The sequence below is a fragment of the Myotis myotis genome, unplaced genomic scaffold (assembly GCF_014108235.1).
Source record: "Myotis myotis isolate mMyoMyo1 unplaced genomic scaffold, mMyoMyo1.p scaffold_m19_p_3, whole genome shotgun sequence".
NCBI lineage: Eukaryota > Metazoa > Chordata > Mammalia > Chiroptera > Vespertilionidae > Myotis > Myotis myotis.
Window position 1 is genome coordinate 89,501,880 of NW_023416335.1, and position 17,053 is coordinate 89,518,932.

Here is a 17,053-nt window from a genome sequence, read left to right on the forward strand (position 1 = left end):
CTCTAGAGACAGAAGAACTTCGCTGGAGAGAACATGGCAAAAGATCCTGGACAGAAACTGGCCTCAGAACCTAGAGACAGAACCTAGCGAGAGAACATGGCAAAAGATCCTGGACTGAACCTGACTACAGAAATTGGCAAGAGAACCTGACTAGAACCTGGTGACTGAACCTGGCTGGAGAACCTGGACAGAACCTGGCTGGAGAACCTAGCGAGGGAACATGGCTACAGAACCTGGCTGGAGAACCTGGAGAACCTAGCAAGAGAACATGGACACAGAACCTGGCTGGAGATCCTAAGCAGAACCTCTCTGGAGATCCAGACCAGAACTTGGCTGGAGATCCTGGCTGGAGATCCTGGCTAGGCTGCTGATCAACTGAACGCTGTCTCCGTGTCCTTCCTTCTTCGCCGACTCCGTCTACGCCTTTGGGAACCCCTGGACCTGCTGGGGTTGGACCCCGGCAAAAGATAAAAAAAGAGTTCCCCAGACAAGAAAAAGCTAAAAGAGTTTGTTAACACCAAACCAGTATTACAAGACATGTTAAAAGATCTTTTTAAAGAAAACACAACAGAGGAACATAGTTAAAGAATAGAATGATGAAAAATATGTACCTATCAATAATCACTTTAAATGACAAAGGCTTAAATACTCCAATGAAATAGATAGGGTAAATGAATGGATAAGAAAACAGGACCCATATATATGCTGTCTACTAGAGACCCACCTCAGAACAAAAGATACAGACTAAAAATCAAGGGAAGGAAAAAGATATCGCATGTAGAGGACACAGCTGATTATTGCTAAAATGAACATATTTGAATGTTGACCCGAATTCTGAAAAAAGATTTTATTGTAAGTACAAAACTAATAGATTCCAGCCCTAGCTGGTTTGGCTCAGTGGATAGAGTATTAGCCTGTGAACTGAAGTGTCCCAGGTTTGATTCTAGTCAGGGCATGTACCTCAGTTGCGGGCTCGATCCCTGGCCCTGATTGGCAACCAATTGATGTTTCTCTCTCACATTGATATTTTTCTGTCTCTGTCTCTCCCCCTCCCTTCCACTCTCTATAAAAAAAGAAAAACCAATGTACCACATAAACATGTGTAAGTAGGTCGGTAGAATATACCATCTGAAAAAAAAAAAAAAGTGTTTAATACAACTTACAGATACGGGCTTCTGGGCTCCAGCTAGTTGTCTCCATTCATATCCATATATTATATCCTTCGTTTTATTTGGCACTGACATTCTTGATCTTGGTAAGCACTTCTGGAATCTCATTTTCTGTATTTTAAAATCTTATTTAACCAAAAGAAAACAACTTCAATTTTTAAAAATTTTCACACCTTTAACACTGATGTCAGTATAAACATAGGGGACACTTCACAGCACAGTAAGTTTACTTTACCCAGATACATTTATTCCCAGTGAGAGAAGTACTGATGAAAAATTATTATGCATTTTTTTTTAATGGAGAAAACCATTTTTCTAGTATTTCTTTACATATTTCTAGTAATATATAATAATACTTTAAAATATATGTTCTATTGATTTTAGAGAGAGAGGAAGGGAGAGGGAGAAAAAGAGAGAGAGAGAGAAACATGGATCAGCTGCCTACCATACGCCCCCCCGCCCCCCCTCCCCCGTCCCCTCCCCTCCCCTCGCCCCCAGGATTGAGCCTGCAACTTGGGCATGCACCTGGACTGGGAATTGAACCAGCAATCCTTTGGTGCATGGGACAATACTCAACCAACCGAGCCACACCAGCCAGGGAGATATATAATACTACTTTTTTTAAAATTAAAAATGAATATTAACATTTACAGAAACAATATGCATAAGGTAATGGCATAAGTAATTAAATGCAGTCATCAGAGTTTGAATTATCAGGCCACACCATTCATATCGCATTGTTATTTGAAATATTTGCATATGTCTAATATGTTTTCTTTGTCACCATCAGAATTTGTTCTTGTTTTCCTATCTTTCCCATATTAGAGATGTGGACAATGCACTTTCTCTCATCCTGTACTTGCCTACTTTCTAAACATTCTCAATCTAAAACAATAAGTAACAGTTCCAAATCAAATTAAACATAGTAAAAGGGTTAATTTATTAATTTTCCCTTTATAACTTTCCTCAATTTTAGTTTCTCTATAATAGTGAATAGTATTTCCCTATCACTGATACATTAGAGAGATTTCTACATCTCCTTATTCTTTAAAGACATTTGTTTATGGCTCAATCCTGCTCCTCATCATGTCATCAGCGGATTCTTGACACTAAAATTTATTCTACTTAACATTACCATAAAGTATCACCTGCTTTCCTTGTGGGGTCACATAGTTATGGTTCTCTCCAAGATCCTAACTTCAGCTCCATTGGGCCTTTCCAAGAGAATTCTTAATTGCCAGTCCACCCTCTCTATTTCAAAAAAATAAGTTTCATTTCCTCATCGCATGTCTGTCTCTGATCCTCTCTTACTCTCTAACCCTCCCTACACAAAAGTTAAGTTTGGATTCTACCTCTTCAAACATCTCTTCATTAGCAAACCCACTGCTTTATAAAGTCTCCTGACTAACGAGAAGAGAGGAGCTGACTCTTCCCGGTCATGCAGCTAGATGTACAGGCACACCCACGAGTCACCGCTGGACAAGAGGATTTTGTCTCCTGCAGATATTGCTCATATTTTTTTAAATGTCCATGTTCAATATATTTGGTGAAATTTCCCTGCTAATGTTGCCAGCCATATGGTATAACTCATTGTGTGAAACACACGTAATGAATGTTTTTTATTGCATAGTTAAATCATGTTTACCTTGGACCACCTTCTCAGCAGATTGAGAACCTGATGATCTTGTTCTACCTATTAGGGTATGACTGAATTCTTTCTGAATGACCTAAAACCAAACACAAGTGTCAAGAGCCTGCTAACCAAAACCTCTGTCAAAATCCAGGCAGGATCACCTCAGAACTCACCTCAGGAGTCAAGTATTTGGCAATGAGATTCTCTAAAAAGGGCCTTTTCAAAATGGAATTAATAGATGGCCGATCTTGGGGAGATACTTTAAAGAGCTGTGATACCAAGGACCGTAGGTCACAGGAAAACCTTGGAGATAGTGGGGCAAAATGTGCCTGACAAATCTTCAGAGCCAACTGGTGTAAGTTGTTACCTTCAAACTGAAAGGACAAGGAATAATAACACTAAATTATAAAAAAATTCAATCCTAGTATTTAAAGTAATATCAAGAAACAAAATAATGTTTTAAAGTTCAGTTAGAAGCATCATGGTCCACCCTAAATTGTTTTCATCAGCTAATATTTCATGAGTTGATATTATAGGCAGTTACTCACTGAGATGCCATGTTATTTAAATCAATATTTGTTTCATTTTTTCTTATTATCAAATTAATATTTACGCATCCTAGAAAACTGGAAGATACAGAAAATTATAAATTGGCAGGGAACATATGTATAATTTCACCACACAGAGGTATATTTCCTCCTATTCATTTTTAAAAATATTGTTTGTTTTATAGAGTTGAGGGCATAACGATATGAAATTTTACATCTTGCTTTTTAAATTAACATAACACAAACATTTCTACAAAAATTCTTCATAAACCAGAAATGCTCCCAATGTATAAAAATCCTCAGTTACTTACACTTACAGCCATGTGTTATAAATGAATGTTTCAGTCAGCCGCGGACCACATCTATAGCCATGGACCAAAAAGTGTGTTTGCAATGTTGGAAAAAAAGGCTGGAGCCAACTATATTGTTGAATTTACTACGAGCTCTGGGTGGTTTAAACAGATGAGGAGGCTCAGCATGCTGTCCACATGCTCCGTGTCCACCCATGACTGGAGCAAAGGGTGTGGGCTGGAGAGCAGGGGAGCCCGGGAACTCACCTCCTGCCCACCCATTCCCACCCTTGCACACACATGCATGTGTGCACACATTTTATCTTTTTTGTAAAATATACTTTTATTGATTTCAGAGAGGAAGGGAGAGGGAGAGAGAGATAGAAATATCAATGATGAGAGAGAATCATTGATAGGCTGCCTCCTGCATGCCCCCTACTGGGGATCGAGCCCACAACCCCGGCATGTGCCCTTGACCGGAATCGAACCCAGGACCTTTCAATCCACAGGCCAACGTTCTATCCACTGAGCCAAACCAACTAGGGCTTTTATATCTTATTTTTATTGTACCTTTCTATGTTTAGATGTTTAGGTACATAAATACCATTGTGTTACAATTGCCTGCAGTATTCATTACAACAGGATTAATAGGCTATTCCATATAGCCTTGGTGTTTAGTAGGCTGTAACACCTAGGTTTGTGTAATTGCATTCCATAATGTTAAACAACAACAAAATCACCTACGCATTTTGTAGAGTGCATCTCTGACGTTAGGCGACACATGACTATAATAAAATGTTCAGCAGCAAGGTGTGGCAGTAAGATGCAGGTTTTGGTAAGACACTTACTAGCTATGTGACCTTGGACAATGATGATGATGATGATGATGATGGTGATGATGATGGCAGCTGTGTAGAAAAGAGAACATAGCAGGCCTACGACTGCTATCCTGCTTACAATATTGGTCCTTGGCTGACATCTGGGAACTTAGATTTCTGAAGTGTTCCCACCATTCCCTAAATGTTCAGAGTGGTTCTCTTTACCTACACAGTTTATGTAAACAATATGTTTATGCTGAACACTTGCTTTCTTTCTAGGAGTCTGGAAGTTGGTTCATGCCAGGCAGAGGGTGCCTCCATGAACAGTCGGCAATAAAAACCTGGGCACTGGGTCTCTAGAGCTTCCCTGGTACATAGCATTTCATACGTGTTGTCACAACTTGTTGCTAGAGGAATTAGCGCATCCTGTGTATCTACCAGGAAAGGCTCTTGAAAGCTTGTGCCTGGTTTCCTACAGACTTCACCCATGTACCTTTTTCCTTTGCTGACCATATATGCTCACAGTTTGTTTGTTTGTTTGTTAGTTTAATACTCACCTGAGGTTATGTTTAGAGAGAGAAGGGGAAGGGAGAGAGAGAGAGAAGTGAGCGAGAGCCAGGCAGACATGGATGTGAGAGAAACATTGATCCATTGCTGCCTGTAAGTGCCCTCACCCAGGGATTGAACCCGAAGCTTAGGTATGTGCCCAGACTTGGAATCGAACTCAGAACCTTTTGGTATATGGAACAACTCTCCAACCAACTGAGCCACTGCCAGGCCTCACCTTGTTTATTTTTAATGCAAATATGTTACATATACTATTCTTCAACTTGGAACTTTTACTTTATAATATAGCTTATAAAATATGGACAGCTTTCCATGTCAGCATATATAGATCTATTTTTCTTCTTAATAGCTTGTCCATATAATTTTTGTTGCTTTCTTTTTTCCTTTATCTTTATATTTTTCCATTACCATTTACCCTCCTTTCCCACATAATTTTTAATAATTGAATAATACCAAACTTTTTCTCTCAGAAGTTAACAGTTTCAAAAATTCATCATTAATTTGCCAATTAACATACTTACAGGATGCTTGAGTGTGCAGAGCTCATATAATACACAGCCAAGAGACCAAATATCCCTGGAGGAGATAAGAGTTTACATGCCAAAAATATATCCACAGTTCTTAATAAAAGCCTTATCCTTACAGTGCTTTATACTTGTGTATCTTTACAGTTTTATATAGGTTGACTAGTTTTTTGAAATGTTTTCAGACACATTATCAATTCTTATTCTTACTAACATAAAAGGTAAAATAAAAACAATTTGTAGTTGTGTCAGAATCCTAACAGAGAAAAGGTATACTTCAACCTCATGTGCTCAAATAAAATGTATATGAAATTTTGAGCATTTGGCAGAGGAAGGCAGGACTCAAACATAAATTTTGTTTTGATTCAAAAGGTAAAATTTGGTTGAGTTAGCAAGGTATGTTCTACTCAAGGCTATTGACAGAACCAAAGGTATTAAGCAGCCCACACCACTCCTTTCCCCTTCTTCTTCCTTCTCTTCTTCCCCCACGGGCACACATTAAGTGATGAACATAGTATCTGGTACTCAATAAACTTGAAAAATGTGCTAATAATATACTAGAGGCTCAGTGCACAGATTCATGCACCGGTGGGGTCCCTCAGCCTGGCCTGTGGGGATTGGCTGAAACCGGCAGTCCTACATCCCCAGAGGTATGTAGTAGTGCACAAAGCAGCAGGGGGGCTGGGGAGGAGCCTGAGCCTGGGCCCGACACTGCTCCAGCTCATCCTGGCCCTACTGTGCCTGCTGCTGCCAAGGTCCTGGTCCAGATGGGGGAGGGGAACACAGGGGGAGTGTCCACGGAAGAGGCTTGTGCAACTGCTGCAGCAGTGCTCACCAGCCATGAGCCAGGCATCTGGCACCCATGGATCAGCTGAGCAGTGCTCCCCTGTGGGAGCACACTGACCACCAGGGGACAGCTCCTCCATTGAGCGTCTGGCCACTGGTCGTCAGTGCACGTCACAGATACGGGTCGACTGGTCGTTTAGGCTTTTATATATATAGATGACTAGAGACTTGCTCTTTTGTACTTAGTACTTATATGTGATTGCTATATGTGATTGCCTTAATAAGGAGTTGACTTATAGAACAAAAAGCATGAATTTAAGAGACAAAAAATGTATTATGAAAATTCAAGGCAGTAAGGGAGACAGGCCAGTAAGCCAGGACAAGTGGAGTAGGGACACTGAGACAAACAGCTGAACAAACTAGCTGAGCAATTTACAGCAGATACAGAAGGTCACCTCCCCAGAGATAACATCTAGGCCCCAGTTGTATTTCAGCTCCAGGCTCAGAAAAGCAGCAAAACCAGGTGAGTGATGCCAGGACCAGCTGTCCTAACTGATGACCCCCTGCATTGGCACTGATCAATCAGTAGACCTCAACCCTGAAACCCCACCTAGAAAACTGATGAAAATTCTGCTGAAACCCTTCCCTGAGAACTCCCCTAAAAGTCCTTGCCTGCAAGAGAGAGATTAGAGCCTTAAGACAACGGACCCAGTTCGCTCTCTCCCTGTGGGGAGCAGCCCACACCACTCCTTTTCCCCTCCAGAAGAACAAAAGACCAGAAAAAAAAGCTCGCTGGACACCAGGAATTAGGCCATACAAGGAATTGAAATTGTCCTGAAGATACCTGATTGCACATCTGCATTCTATCGGCATTCTGAGCCAACTCAACAAGTTTCCTGCCAGTGGCTGCACATGGGAATGAAACTCTGGCTCCTGGGTGCTACCTTCATGGACCCAGTGTCCCCGTGGCTCAGTGCTGTGCAGCCCTTCCCTGTAGATGTCTCATCCTCCACCCCCTTTGCCTAAATAAATTCGATTATTCTTTATCCATGGTGGACAAAAAGGGCCACACAGGGAAAGCCTGCATGGCGGCCTTGCAAATTCATAGACCTAAAGTAACCACAAAGGATGGTCTGAAATTAAAACCTTTTAATTAAAAAGCAGTTTATGGCAGGCAGTCATGTCCTAGGCTAGATTCTTCCCTGACAAAAGTCAATCTTTACCTTAACTAAGCCTGTCTATGGTTGCATCTATAACATATCATTGGAATGTCAGGGTAACTTGTAACTTCCCTTTTTCCGGACTCATCAGGGTACAACCAATGAGCCAGGGCACCTGGACAGAGACCACAAATTCCTTCATTGTTATTGTTCTCATGTTAATTGTTGACTGTTAACTATCCTGTGCCCACCTATGTAAAAGAAGCATGTGTCCATCATTTTACTTTTTATCCATTCCCAAAGATCCCTCCCCCCCAACTCCGCTTTGCTTTCTCTGCCTCCCTAATCTAGCTTTCATGTAACCCACTGTGATTGTAATGTATAAAACAAGATGAAAAACTGCCATTCGCCAGAGCATTATCCCAATACGTTGAGATTCTGCTTCCTGGCAATTGTCGACAGTTTGGCTTAAATAAACTCACAAAAAATTCTTTACAGATTTGAATGTTTTCTTACGTTAACAACCATCTGAGATCGCTATTTATCCTGCCTGCATTTCACCATGATAACCTTTCAGTCATGTCCTATGCTAGAATCTTCCCTGAAAAAAGTCAACCTTTACCTTAATTGAGCCTGTCTATTGTCTTTTGCATGTATGGTAACATACCTTTCGACTGTCAAGATAACTTCTTTCTTTCTGGACCCCTCCTGGCACAACAACCACACCAGAGTGTAGACTTCATTGTTATTGTTATCATGTTAATTGCTGACTGTTAACTATCCTGCACCCACCTATGTAAAAGATGTATGACTATCATTTTACTTTTTATCCAATCTCAGAGATGTCCCCCCACCTTTGCTTTCTCCCACCTCCCTAATCTGTCACCAAGGGATTTCATGTAACCCACTTATATCTACTTTTTGATTGAAATGTATAAAATAAGGTGCAAGACTGCCATTCTTTGGAGCATTTTCTCAATTTGTTGAGATTTTGCTTCCCAGCAATTGTCATCAGTTTGGCTCAAATAAAATAATAAAAATTCTTTACAGGTTTGAATGTTTCTTACACTGACAATCCCACAAATAAAGCCTCCCTGTGTGTGGTGAGGACTGAGGTGAACCTGGGAATGACTTCCTGGTCTAGAGGACGCAGCTGATTATTGCTAAAATGAACATATTTGAATGTTGACCCGAATTCTGAAAAAACAGTACAAGGAAACAAAACAGTGCTGCTAACCTAGGGCTCTGGGCCGGCAGCAGCACTAAGCTCTGCTCTGGAAGCCTGCCCTTCTACCCAGCCCTACACGAGCTGTATTCCTGCTCATCTGGAGGCCAAAGGCCTCTGGTGCCAGGGGTCAGCTCAAAAACAAACAAACAAATGTCTGTTCTTTTATTATGCAGAGGAATGTTTACTTTTCTCTTTGTAAATCTCTACTAACTGGGCTTTGCCTTCCATTTATCTTTCAAACAGCCCCATATCCCTGGGTATTTTCCTAAACAAATAGACAATTAACTCCCAAGAGGATTTCAGTCTCCTACTAGTTCAAATGGTTCAAATGGCAGTCAAGCTTTGAAAATCGAAAACTTTTTTTCGTTTCCTTAAATGAAAGTAGAAGCTACCTCATCTTCATCTTTTATCACTATGTATATTAATATTACTCCTGAGAACTAGGCTCTGGTATCACATACATTTTTTAAAAAAAAATAGCTGGGTTTTAAAGGTGGAGGACACCTTAATGATTACCTAGCCAGCATTCTTGTTGCTACAGGTGGGGAACTGAGGCTCACAGAGGTGAAGTGAGTTGGTCAAGCTGGTGACAGAGCCAAGTGTGAGGAAGAAATTTCCTCTACCCTCAATGTTCTTTCAACAGGGCTAATAATTAAATCTACATGAGGCAGATTAAGAGAAAATAACCAAATGTAATTATCTATGTACATATGGGAACCCTGCATACACGAGAGGTTCCGAGACAGAAAGGGCAAATGAAGTATTATGACATTCTGAGCTAAGGATGACGTAAGGTACCCTGAGGCTTCAGAGGGGAGGAAAGCCACTGCAGGATAAGAACAGATTTTGAGTAATTACAAGTTTGCCTTGCTCTATAGATAGATCAAAAAGGTTATCTCTGATAATTTCTTACTATGGAAAGGCCCCTAATTTAAATTCTTCTAAGTAATTAAGGGGGAGCAGAAGTTTCTTTTGAGCCCACAGGGTCTTGGTTGCCTTTAACTCAAAAATAATCCACATACCACAGAAGCACGTCTTGGGGTGACTCATTCTGAACTCCTATGTACTAGTAAGACTAGGATTCTGAGCTCCTAATCTAGTGCTCTGTCACCATTGCCTTCTATCTTGCCCACCTACAACACTTCTCTGCAATAAAGTAAATAGTGCTTATATTGGCAGTGGTATTGTCAGTGTTGGTAGCTAATTATTAATATGATAGAGATAGTTATTAATATAAGGAAGAAAGCAAAAGGGAACTAAGTAATCTTAATAAATGGAGAAGCAGGTAGCAGTGCAGAATTCCATCTAGTTTCTGGTAAACAGACTCATTCACACACTTCAGAGAACTTAATCCTCAGAAATATCCCCAGGGGTGCTCTGCTCAGCATGCACAATAGGAACTAGATGCTGTAATGAAACTTCTGGACATGCACAATGGGAGTCAGGGTGACAAAACAGAGGGACAGGACCTAGTGCGAGAAGTTAGCTTGACACGCAGGCAGGCAGGGCAGGGGGCCAGTGGAAAACAAAGGCAGGTGGAACATAGGCAGGGACAGACACGGAAGTTTGAACAAGCCTAATCACAAAAACCAACCATGCAAAAATACCAGAATGTTTTGGACATAGAGGAGGAGACATGTGAAACCAAGGGAGGGTCTGCAACCGCACGGTGTATTGGTGCATAGGAACAAAGAAAGTTCAGGTCCGTTGCTGGGCAAGAACAATGAGGGAATCAATCAGGTGGCAACACAGATAGATATAGAGCAGGCTTATAGCATGTATTGTTGTAATGTACCCCGCGAATCACAGAAGGACGCCTCAAGAAGTCGAATTAAAGAGTCATATTTATTGCAATCCGGGACTATGAGGGGCCATTCCCCAAATCTCATAGTGATAAGATGGCTGCAGCGCCAGATTTATATAGGCAAAGATCACAAAGGTATTGATTACATCCCAGGGTTTGGAATGAGGAACCTGATTGGCAAAAAAAGCAGTTTACAGAAGCAAAGCAGCATGTTATCTAAATTATAGTTTTGGGTCTCCAGAACACTGAGTCAACAGGGACACGTTAACTGGAGCCCTCTGACCTTGGGATAATTGTGCTGTCCTTGCCAGGTAAAGGAAAATGTGCTTTCTAAGACCAGTATGACCACAACAAATGGGATTTCACATTACAATCAATAGGGTATTTAATCGAATGGGATGATTTATATAACTCAGAAAATCAAAATAACTTTTCTATTGTTAAACAAAGCAAATAAGTACAGAAGCCAAACAGCAGCGTTAAAGTTAACCTATAGTTTTGTGGACAAAAGGGGCCACATGCCGACCTGACAAGCTCAGGAGAGGCCTGCATGGCAGTTTTGCAGACTCGGAGACCTAAAGTAACCACAAAGGTTGGTCTGAAATTAAACCTTAACTAAAAGCAGTTATGGTGGGCAGTTACGTCCTAAGCCAGTATCTTACTGATAAGGTCAACCTTTACCGTAACTGAGCCTATTTGTCTTTTTGCATCTATGATAACATATCCTTGGGATGTCTGGGTAACTTGTGACTTCCCTTTTTATGGAGCCCCTGGGGCACAGCCAGGTGTGCTGGGCCCAGGACAGATACCACAGATTCCTTGTTAATTGTTCCTGCACCCACCTAAGTATGTGTCCATCATTTTACTTTTTAACCTATCCTAGAGGTTTCCCTGCTTCGCTTAATCCCACCTCCTTAAATCTGTCACCAATGAATTTCATGTAACCCACCTATGTTCCTCCTTTGATTGCAATGTATAAATACGAATGTAACCCTGCCATTCTCCGGAGCATTATCTCAATTTGTTGAGGTTCTGCTTCCTGGCATATGTCGACAGTTTGGCTCAAATAAACTCACAAAAATTCTTTACAGGTTTCAATGGTTTTTTTTACGTTAACAGTTTCTACCTGAGATGATTGCTACCATACTTCAGTATATACCCCTAGACTGACTAGCTTCGCTGGAAACCCATTATTTGGGCCCCCTCCCCATGTGGGGTCTGAGTCTGCTTGTAATAAATTTTCCACACTTTTTGCTTAAATCTTCTGGTTAGCGGAGCTCATTCTTCAGCATCGTGAGACACCCCCAGGCTGTAGGGGGGGGGGGTAGGGGCGGGTGAGGGGGACCTTGGCTCACCCTTCTGGTTATCACTAGCTTGGGAACAATTGGAAAGGTAATCGAATTGGATAGAGGCCATGAAATCCCAATAGAATTTACTGGGAGGAGGGTCAACTCCAGGCCCAGGAAAAGTTAGGAATTTGAATGGTTCTTCTTTACCTGAACCAAGAAGATATATGGAGGATTAACATGAACCTCATGACAGGGCATTAGAGGCTGCCCACCCTCCACTTCCCCAAGGGTGTATTGATTCCCCTTAATTCACAATAAAATCTTGCCCTCACATTTAAACTTCTCCTTGTGTGTGCATTTGGAATTCTTTTCTCACCACAAAAGAACTTATCACATTTACTGGCAACAGCAAGAATAGCACCAGGTATTAGGCTGGTGGGGTCAGACTGGACCTGGGTTCAGCAACCTCGGTACTTGAGTTCTGGCAGGAAAGAATTCAGAGTCAAGACCCAAACTATAAGAGAACATTTATTTAGAAAATCACAGAGTAGAAGTAATTTGTAGAAGAAATGGGCTTAGGAAACAAGTCATAGAGGCAAAGGAGGGGCCCTTGGAACTTAGAAGTGAGGAAGGTAAAGGTGACATGCCTGGGGGGGATGAGGAGGAAGGGGAAGGCACGGGAGTGCCTGGGGAGGGAGAGTACACTGGGTCCTCCATCCTGAGGTTTGGGTTTTTTTTTTAAATCCTCACCCCAGGACATGCAGACATGCTTAAAGAGAGAGAGAAATAAACACATTGATGTGAGAGAGAAACATCAATTGACTGGGGATCAAACCCACGACCCGGGTTCCTGACCATGAATGGAACCAGCAACTTTTCAGGGCACAGGACACAACTAGCTGAGCCACTCTGGCCAGGCTTTCCTAAGAGTTTTAAGGGTGCAGATTTTAGGGAGGTCAAAGAGGACGATCTCAATAGTATATTCAGCAGTTTTCCAAGTGTGTCCTTTCAGGGTCAGGGTCTCCACTGATTGATTGGTCGGGGCCAGGGCAGGGGGTCATTATTCAATGCAGCTGGTCCTGAGGTCAGCCATGGGGTCACTTCTCTGGTTTTGTTGCTTTTCTGGGCCTGGAGCTGAAATACAACTGAGGCCTAGATGTTCTCTAGGGAAGGAAGGTCAGAGATCCACACCTCATGACCAGGGATTTGCTAGGGGAGGAAAAGTCACCCTAGGGATGAGGTCCCACCCTTCAACTGTCCTGGGCACCCAAGCTTTCCACCAAAGTGACCTTCTGTACCTGGCCCATCATCCTCCTTCTGCTCATGTCTGTCTAACTGCCGACCACACTAAGAAGGTATTGCTCTGGGGGGCGGGGGAAGAGGAGTTCAGAACAAGCAACCCGAGAAGTGCCTCAGTATGCAGATTACTTAGAGCTAAAGGCAACTTTAGCCACAGGTTCCAGAGAAATTTCTGCTCCTCTCTTTAACTACCTAGAAGAACTTAAATTAGGAGCTTAGCCCATAACAAACTATTATCAGAGATAACGTCTTTTGACCTATCTACAGGGCAAGGAAAACTATTTCCTAAAGGTCTGCTCTTATCATATTGCAATGACCTTTGAAGCCCCTAAGGCGCCTTACTCATCCTAGCTCAGAATGTCTTAGACACCCATGTCCCCTTTCTGTCTCTGAGCCTCTCCTGCATGTGGGGTCTCTGAATCTCTCATGTATGTGGGGTTCCCATACATATGTATGTATCAAATATGGTTCTTTTTTCTTAATTAATGTGTTTTTAATTTATTGATTTTAGAGAGGGAAGGGAGAGAAAGCTAAAAGAAACATCGACTTGTTGTTCCACTTATTTATGCATTTATTGGTTGATTTTTGTATGTGCCCTGACTGGGAATTGAACACGCAAACTTAGAGTATCTAAAGTGATGCTCTAACAATCTGAGCTGCCCAGGGCCTGGTTATTTTCTTTTACTAATCTTTCTCATGTCTATTTGATTATTAGACCACGCAAAAGAATTCTGAGGGTAGAGGGAAGTTTGTTCCTCCCCCACAATATGAAAATCAAATACAAAGATGGATGTCACAATGACCAATTTTCAACAGTAGCCTTTCTCTCATTTGTGCCTTTAAATAAAGATAATTTTTTTTTTTCTAAATAAGTTCAAAAGCTTCTGGGAACACTGAGGTGGCCAGATATAGTCACTGGGATACTCATTTCACACATGAAGAAATTAAGATCACAAAAGTATCATAAGAAATAGAGAACCCGTCTGATCTTACTGAGACCTTAGGCCACAGTCGGCCACTCACGCTTTGTTGTTGTAGGGCTTATTCTGGCAGACTTCTGGAGACAGGTAGTAAGGTGTCCCAACACACGTCTGAGCAAGTTCTGTGGAACTAGCAAATTATGTTAAATAATAAAATGACATTGTTTATTATTGGAGCAAAAAAAAGGCTTAAGATATAAACATGCAAGAAAAAAGAATAAAAATGTATACATTTTTAAACTTATAATTTACCTCCCCAAAATTTACACATTAAAAAAAAATGTCATGGCTTAATCCACAAAAAATTTCCCAGATGTAGGAAGAGTCCCCTCTTCCCAATTATCAAAGGAATGCAATCTCATGATTTTAATTTGAGAAAAACAAAAGTAAATAAAGAAGAAAAAAATTATCCATAATTTTACCACCCCAAAACAATTATATTATTGTTAAAATTCTGATATATATCCTTCCTGTCTTTTTCCATGCAATTTTTCACAATACTGTGATCATAGTGTATTTAAAATTCAGAATTCCATATTTTTACCTGATGTAACAAATATTTCCTCACATCATCAAGAAGTCTTCAAAATCATGAATGTTAGTGACTACATAATATTCAGGTACTGGCTATGCCAAGTTCTATTACATTTAACCATTTCCCAATTATTAGACATTTAAATTATTCCAAATTTCACATTATCCCCTTACAACAAATTCCCAAAATTAGAACATTTAAAAATCTGTTGATATTACCACCAAATTATCTTCCAAAACAGTTACACCCATATATTCTCCCCAGCATGTGTAAATTTGTCTGTTTCGCTAAGTTCTCACTAGCTTTATGCATATTAAGTTACATCTTGACTTAGTCAGTTTGGCTTAGTGGGTAGAGTGTCAGCCTTCGGACTGAAGGGTCCTGGGTTCGATTCCAGTAAAGGGCACATACCTCGGTTGCAGGCTCCTTCCCCACCTAGGCCTGGTTGGGGCTGGTGCAGAAGGCAACCAATCAATGTGTTTCTCTCACATAGATATTTCTCTCTGTCTTTCCCTCTCTCTTCCACTCTCTCTAAAAATCAATGGAAAAATATCCTCAAGTGAGGATTAAAAAAAAAAGTTACATCTCAATTGATAAGTTTAGAGGACACTATACAACATTGCCACCATCATTCTATCTTGCCAAGATTTATCTTAAGAATTTTAACCTCAGACAAAGTACCATCTGAATGATTTTTTCCCATCTGAATGATCTAATGGATTTATTTTTTCTTACACTTTATTTTAAAATATATTTTAAATATATTTTTATTGATTTCAGAGAGGAAGGGAGAGGCAGAGAGAGATAGAAACATCAATGATGAGAGAGAATCATTGATTGGCTGCCTCCTGCATGCCCCACACTGGAGATCAAGCCCACAACCCGGGCATGTGCCCTTTCCATGAATCAAATCATGACCTCCTGGTTCATAGGTCCATGCTCAACCACTGAGCCATGTCAGCAGGCGATTTAATGGATTTATATAGTTATCTACAATTATCTGGAAACTAAGCCTTTAATATCTTCTTAACTTATAATACTTAAAATATACATATTTGGTTGTTATAAATAGGAAAATATATGATTTTTACAAAGAACTTACTTGTTCAGGTCTCTTGCTATACCAAAGTCCCCAAGCTTTGCGACCACTCCATTCTTGCTAAGAAAAATGTTCTGTAAATGGAGAAAATGCTATATTGTTTGAGAGATTTCAAGAAAACAAAAGATCAGTTCTGTCCTTGTTCTCTCTCTGAGCTGTTACCTGTGTTTTTATGTCCCGGTGTAAGATCTTCCTGTCATGAATGTGTTTTAGTCCTAGAGAAATCTGCACAAACCAACTCAGGATCTGTAGAGGAAACATAAACAAAACTTGTGAATAGTCTGGTGGTCACTGAAGTATTTTCATGATATGCAAAAAGAGGGAAATATCATATTGATGTATGTGTGTTTCCATGAATGACACTAATAAGATATAAAACCTAAAAAAATGGAGGCGCAAAAAACAATCCAAACATGTTGGTATCAAAGCGAACTCCAAGACACAACAGACAAAAGAAAAAAAAAGCAAAAGAGAGAGGAGGCAGTTCACAATTTTCCTTTTTCTTAATAGGTTGCTAACCGCATCAGGGTAGTAGGCAAGCTGCCCTGTTTCTTGATAACCCTGGTGCCACTGGTTTTTCCTTTTCAGTGGAAGGAGTATGCCAAGAGCATAGAACGAAGGAGAAAGAAATGGATAATATGTGAGGTTATTACATTTTTTCATGAAATACCAATATATATGTACATAATATAAAAACAAAAAAAGTTACTTTTAAGCTTTTTAAGGCTTAATTTTCTTAGTCATGATTTTATTTACCTTAGCTGGCCATGAGCCTCTTTAGTAAAATGTGTTCTATGCCTATAGAGATTTATTTAAACTATCCTAAAATTTCATTCATACTTTGTTTACCAAATTATACAGAAAGAGAAAAACAATAGGAAAAAAAGCTATATTCCAGATACTACGATTCAGTTGTAATTTTAGTTCTCACCCAACAAAGGGAAACTTAGTACAAAATTTTGTAGAGAAAAGTATTTTTTATTAAATGTGGAAAAATATAATACCTAGATAGAAAGAAAGCAGGGTTTCTAAAAATATGAAATTTAATATACACTGTAAATAAGCATAGGAAAAACGCTTAGTGAGGTTTACAGAGGTTAGAGATATTAATTCATTAATCATTTGTACATTTTAAATGTTACATTTTAATTCGAGGAAGAAGTTATATGGGCTGATGCTCATAAATGCTAAAATAAAACAGAGAAGCAAGTGGCCTAAAGAAAGCTGTTGGGCCCTGTCTGCTGTGGCTCAGTTGGGTGCACTAAGAGGTCGCCGGTTTGATTCCTGCCTGGTCAGGGCACATGCCGGGGTTGGAGGCTTGATC

At 40.4% G+C, this 17,053-nt stretch overlaps 1 protein-coding gene across 1 annotated transcript in view; it reads right to left on the reverse strand.

Annotated features, from left to right (window-relative positions):
* Positions 1-17,053, reverse strand: part of NEK5 (NIMA related kinase 5) — a 72,908-nt gene that overhangs the window by 32,662 nt on the left and 23,193 nt on the right. Inside the window, exons 4-10 of the mRNA XM_036301481.1 lie at positions 15,892-15,975; positions 15,733-15,803; positions 14,139-14,225; positions 5,547-5,601; positions 2,976-3,176; positions 2,815-2,896; positions 1,164-1,294 (exon numbers count right to left, since the gene is read on the reverse strand). Coding sequence (XP_036157374.1) covers positions 1,164-1,294; positions 2,815-2,896; positions 2,976-3,176; positions 5,547-5,601; positions 14,139-14,225; positions 15,733-15,803; positions 15,892-15,975 — 711 coding nt within the window. The remainder of the gene's footprint in view (positions 1-1,163; positions 1,295-2,814; positions 2,897-2,975; positions 3,177-5,546; positions 5,602-14,138; positions 14,226-15,732; positions 15,804-15,891; positions 15,976-17,053) is intronic.